Raw genomic sequence first — 5,023 nt, forward strand, 5'->3', positions numbered from 1 at the left:
TAATGTCATCTGAAAATTATTTTAGTAACGGTGAAGATTCGAAAAGGAATACTCTGTATTCTACAACTTCTGGTGATAGTTTTGAAGAAGAAGGTATGTTAATTAAAAGTTAGTACTTATTTCAACAATTTTTCTTAAACATTTTCATTTTTAGTTCCTATCATTGACGAACGCCGCACCAGCAAACGGCGTGAAACAATAACCGATGGATATGGAGAAGTTAGAATAGAAAGAATCAAATATGTTAACGATGATATTAAGGAGAACGACACTAACGATGATCCTCCAGATAATGAAAATGTAGATAGTAAGTCTGAGTATAATGAGGAGTTTGAAGAGATTGAATTTAACTGTGAACAACTGGAGCACGAAGTAACTATTGGAGCAGCTTTGACTAAAAAATCTCCGTAAGTTATATTATAATTGTTGATTATAAATATTGACATTTACTTTATATTCTATTAGTAACGTAACTGTTTTGTAGGATTATGTATATATTAGAAGAACTTGTCCTGACAGAAAAAAAGTATGTTAGAGACTTGGGAAGAGTTATTCGTGTAAGTAGAAAACAGAAAAAATAATGTTTAATAAAAACTAGGTTTTATACAACATTAAGATTATTGTTATTTCTTTTGTATTTCTTTTTTAGGACTACAAACCTGTTCCCTTCAAAAAGCCACCCGGATTTGTGCAGAACTATATTTGGCAACCTGCAACACATCTACGACAGACAAAACCAATTTTGTCATGCTCTAGCAAACTGTCGACTAGATCAGAACCTTATTGCCCGTGTCTTTATTGATTATGTAATATCATAGAGTTACCATTGTTATAACTGTTTCCAATGACTTTAATTTTAGGAAACTTTGTTTGATTTGTATCCAAGATATTTCAAAGGCACTCCAAGAAGTAACGCTGCTGTTAAACGTATTCATGAGGACCTTAAAGTAAGTTTTTTTATTAGAATAATCATAAAACTAGTAAATTCTTGAATATGAAATAATTGTTATTTTTTTATAGAAAAGACAGGAAGAATTACAAAATAAGTTGGGGCTTGCTGCATATATCCTCACACCGGTACAAAGATTAGGAAAGTACAAACTATTACTAGAAAACATTATTAAGGAACTAAAGAAAAATAATGAGACTGTAGGATCTGTGGAAATGGCTTTGGATATAATTAAAAAATACATGCGCAAAGGCAACGATGCTGTGGCAGTAGGATCCATCATGAACAGTACTATTAAAAACTATGGTTCTTTTATTATGAGAGAAAAATTCGCTTTGATGAAACCAAGAAGACTGGACGTTGTAGTGTTTTTGTTTGAACTAGTTGTGGTTATAACCGTGGAAGTACAGGTAAATAATTTAAGGGTGCAAAGTACAAACATAGTGGGGCATCTCGATGCGATGCTCGCCAAGATGCTGGCCGCGCTGCTCGCCAGGGATGCTAGCCGCGATGCATCCTACGCGCACTGTTTTAAACCGGCGAGTAAATTAGCGTAGGATGCATCGCGACTATCGTACAAACGTGAGATGCTATGTGTGGCAAGTTTCTAGTGACAGTTATAGTTGACAGTAGTATATCTAGTTGGCTATTTTCAAAATCGAAATTTGTTTAAGAACTTTATTTAAATTTATAGCAAGTACTTTAATCACTAGATGATTAAAAAAAACTTGTTTCGTCGAGCTGCTTGAATACATTTTTGCTTTTGATCAAATCGATGTGAAAAGCTATGAAGCTATAAAATGTTGTTTCGGGAGAGTTGAATATCCGGGAAAGTTGAATTATTGAATGTTATTGCACCCAACAACGACTTAATTACGCTCTCCTTTAGGTGTTAACATTTTTTCGGCAATTTTATTAACATTTGAAATTGTCACAACACAACACGCCGGCGCCGCCTAGTTCCAATTCTATTTCAATTATTTTTTACTACCCGAAACAGCGTTACATCACACAAACCTCGTACTAAGTGTTTTTTAGTCTCTGGGCACTAGCAAAAAACTAAAATACTTACATATTATGACAAAACCACAATTTCAATATTATTTTAATGCGATCAACATGACGGCGGCATGAAATAGATTTTTGTCGTTGATTTTTGCCGTTGAAGCGCTGCGGTCGGAATTTGTTGAAATCAACTGAAATGCAACAAGCCTATACTAATTAATAACTACTACTATACAGGGTGTCCCAGAAATAAGTGCAAGTATTTTAAGGGGTGGTAGATCTGGTCAAAATAAACATTTTTTCTCTTTACCGTTTTTCAAGTAAGTCCAAAATAACCGAGTTATTGTAAAGTTTCTAAAGTTTCTAAAGTTTCTAAAGTTTCTAAAGTTTCTAAAGTTTCTAAAGTTTCTAAAGTTTCTAAAGTTTCTAAAGTTTCTAAAGTTTCTAAAGTTTCTAAAGAGAACATTGATAATTCTAGACGTAGACCCTTTAACTCTACAAGATGTTGACGACTTCTTCGGAAAAATGTGTTTCAACGAAAATATCGAAGACGGAGTAGATTTTGTAGAAGCCTACAATCAAGATGGGATGGAACTAGTAATATGCACTTACCAACTTGATCGACATAGCATAGACTTGAATCGATTAAATAGTTTGATGATGAGTTCAGAAATTGCATCGCCACTAGTAGAATTTAATGAACAACACCTATTTTTAAGTGACGACTGGCAAAAATTAATGTCAACTGAAAATTATTTTAGTAACGGTGACGATTCGAAACGGAATACTCTGTATTCTATAACTTCTGGTGATAGTTTTGAAGAAGAAGGTATGTTAATTAAAAGTTAGTTCTTATTTCAACAATTTTTCTTAAATATTTTCATTTTTAGTTCCTATCATTGACGAACGCCGCACCAGCAAACGGCGTGAAACAATAACCGATGAATATGGAGAAGTTTCTAAAGTTTCTAAAGTTTCTAAAGTTTCTAAAGTTTCTAAAGTTTCTAAAGTTTCTAAAGTTTCTAAAGTTTCTAAAGTTTCTAAAGTTTCTAAAGTTTCTAAAGTTTCTAAAGTTTCTAAAGTTTCTAAAGTTTCTAAAGCGGTGACGATTCTACCCAATCACTTGTATTCTATAACTTCTGGTGATAGTTTTGAAGAAGAAGGCATGTTAATTAAAAGTTAATTCTTATTTCAACAATTTTCTTAAATATTTTCTAAAGTTTCTAAAGTTTCTAAAGTTTCTAAAGTTTCTAAAGTTTCTAAAGTTTCTGAAGTTTCTAAAGTTTCTAAAGTTTCTAAAGTTTCTAAAGTTTCTAAAGTTTCTAAAGCTCTAAAGTTTCTAAAGTTTCTAAAGTTTCTAAAGTTTCTAAAGTTTCTAAAGTTTCTAAAGTTTCTAAAGTTTCTAAAGTTTCTAAAGTTTCTAAAGTTTCTAAAGTTTCTAAAGTTTCTAAAGTTTCTAAATCGTAAGTAGATCTGGTCAAAATAAACATTTTTTCTCTTTACCGTTTTTCAAGTAAGTCCAAAATAACCGAGTTATTGTACTTGAAAATTTAAACAAAAATGCTTTTTTTGCTTAAATTTGGTAACCACTGGATCTTTTCTTGATTTTCTTTCACGTAAATTTAATCTACTACCTATGTTGCCATATTATCAAGAAATTATGTTTTTTTTAACTTAAAACTAAAAAAAATTCCAATTTTTTTTTCAAAAAATCCAAATTTTATTTTTTTTGCAAAAAAACCTTATAGGCGTGTTTCTGAGGCCGAAACATACTACCAGTTAAAATACTTGCACTTATTTATGGGACACCCTGTGTAAACTGGTGCTTGATAAAACGGCGATGCTAAATGCTTCAGTATGTCATATGTCTACGCAGCTATTCGCCGTTTTAAAACAGTGCGCGTTGGATGCATCGTGGCTATAGCATCCTGGCGAGCAGCGCATCGAGATCGAGATCGAGATCGAGATGCTCCACTAGGTTTGTGCCCTAAGGTTTCTTACGCATAGTTGTGTAACTTAGCTTTATAAACTTTATCAACCTGGGCACCTAAAATAGGTGCCCGGTGGCGTAGAGGTACAGACCCTCGTCCACCAATCTCAAGGTAGTGGGTTCGAATCCTACACCCGGTATTTCATCGGTCGACTATTTTTATTAAAATAAAAATAGTTTGGGTACCTAGGTCGACTCAGCTTTAAATGAGTACTTGGAATTCACAATCCTGAGGTAATAATAGGCGATTGAAGCGTAGTGCTAGCCACATTACCTTCCTTGTATACCGAACGGCTCTAGTATGGCAAGCTGTACCTTGCTACTCCCAAGGCGTTACATGCTATATACGGGAGCTATTATATTATTATAAACTTTATAAGTTTTCTAATTTACCTAAATTTGACTTGTATGAACTATCATCTAACTTTATAAACGTTCACATTTTAGAACGACAAGGAACAATTCATGTTTTACAAATGTATATACACCAACGACCTTAGAATTGCGACTTTTAACAACAATACCATTCATCTAACGGATTTCGCTAAAGAGAAGAAAACCCTGAGGTTGAAATACACTTATGTACTGGACGCCAGACTACCAAAAATTAAGGATACTTGGAAACACGAGATAGAGAAGATTTTGTGGAATCAGCTCAACAACATAAAAGGTACTTATAAACTATATTCGTATCTCTCACCCTGTATATTTGTACGGGTTGGTGTAAAGTATATTAGTAGAGATAATTAGGTTTTTGGAAAAGATATTTAATTCAGGCAATATAATTTATACAATAAAATAATTGAGAATAATAAAAGATCTTTCATAACTATGAGGGTTAAATATCACTTTAGATTTTGTGTGAATGTGTAATATTAGGAGATATTTAAACATAAAAAGAGCCCTTATAACATACAATTGAGAAAAAAAAAACGTCGTCAAAGACGGCTGAGGATTGACAATGAATCATAATTTTGGCGAAATCAAGACCCATAATGTTATTTAATTGAATCTAGCATCTTTTGTATTTTTTTATAATTAGTGTTAAAGTTGTTAAAGTTTTTTTATAAGTAGTTATT

The 5,023-nt window shown here is 32.5% G+C and overlaps 1 protein-coding gene across 1 annotated transcript; it reads left to right on the forward strand.

Moving 5' to 3' along the window:
* Positions 1 to 283: 283 nt before the first annotated feature.
* Positions 284 to 4,661, forward strand: LOC115883209 (pleckstrin homology domain-containing family G member 4B-like; the record flags this gene model as incomplete). Its single annotated transcript, XM_030901532.1, has 6 exons — positions 284 to 407; positions 485 to 557; positions 650 to 806; positions 861 to 947; positions 1,021 to 1,359; positions 4,392 to 4,661. Coding segments are annotated over exons 2-6 (882 nt in total), but the record flags the coding sequence as incomplete, so codon positions are not given.
* Positions 4,662 to 5,023: the final 362 nt, after the last annotated feature.

Source organism: Sitophilus oryzae, unplaced genomic scaffold (genome assembly GCF_002938485.1).
Source record: "Sitophilus oryzae breed Bouriz unplaced genomic scaffold, Soryzae_2.0 scaffold_1828_pilon_pilon, whole genome shotgun sequence".
NCBI classification, from domain to species: Eukaryota; Metazoa; Arthropoda; class Insecta; order Coleoptera; family Curculionidae; genus Sitophilus; species Sitophilus oryzae.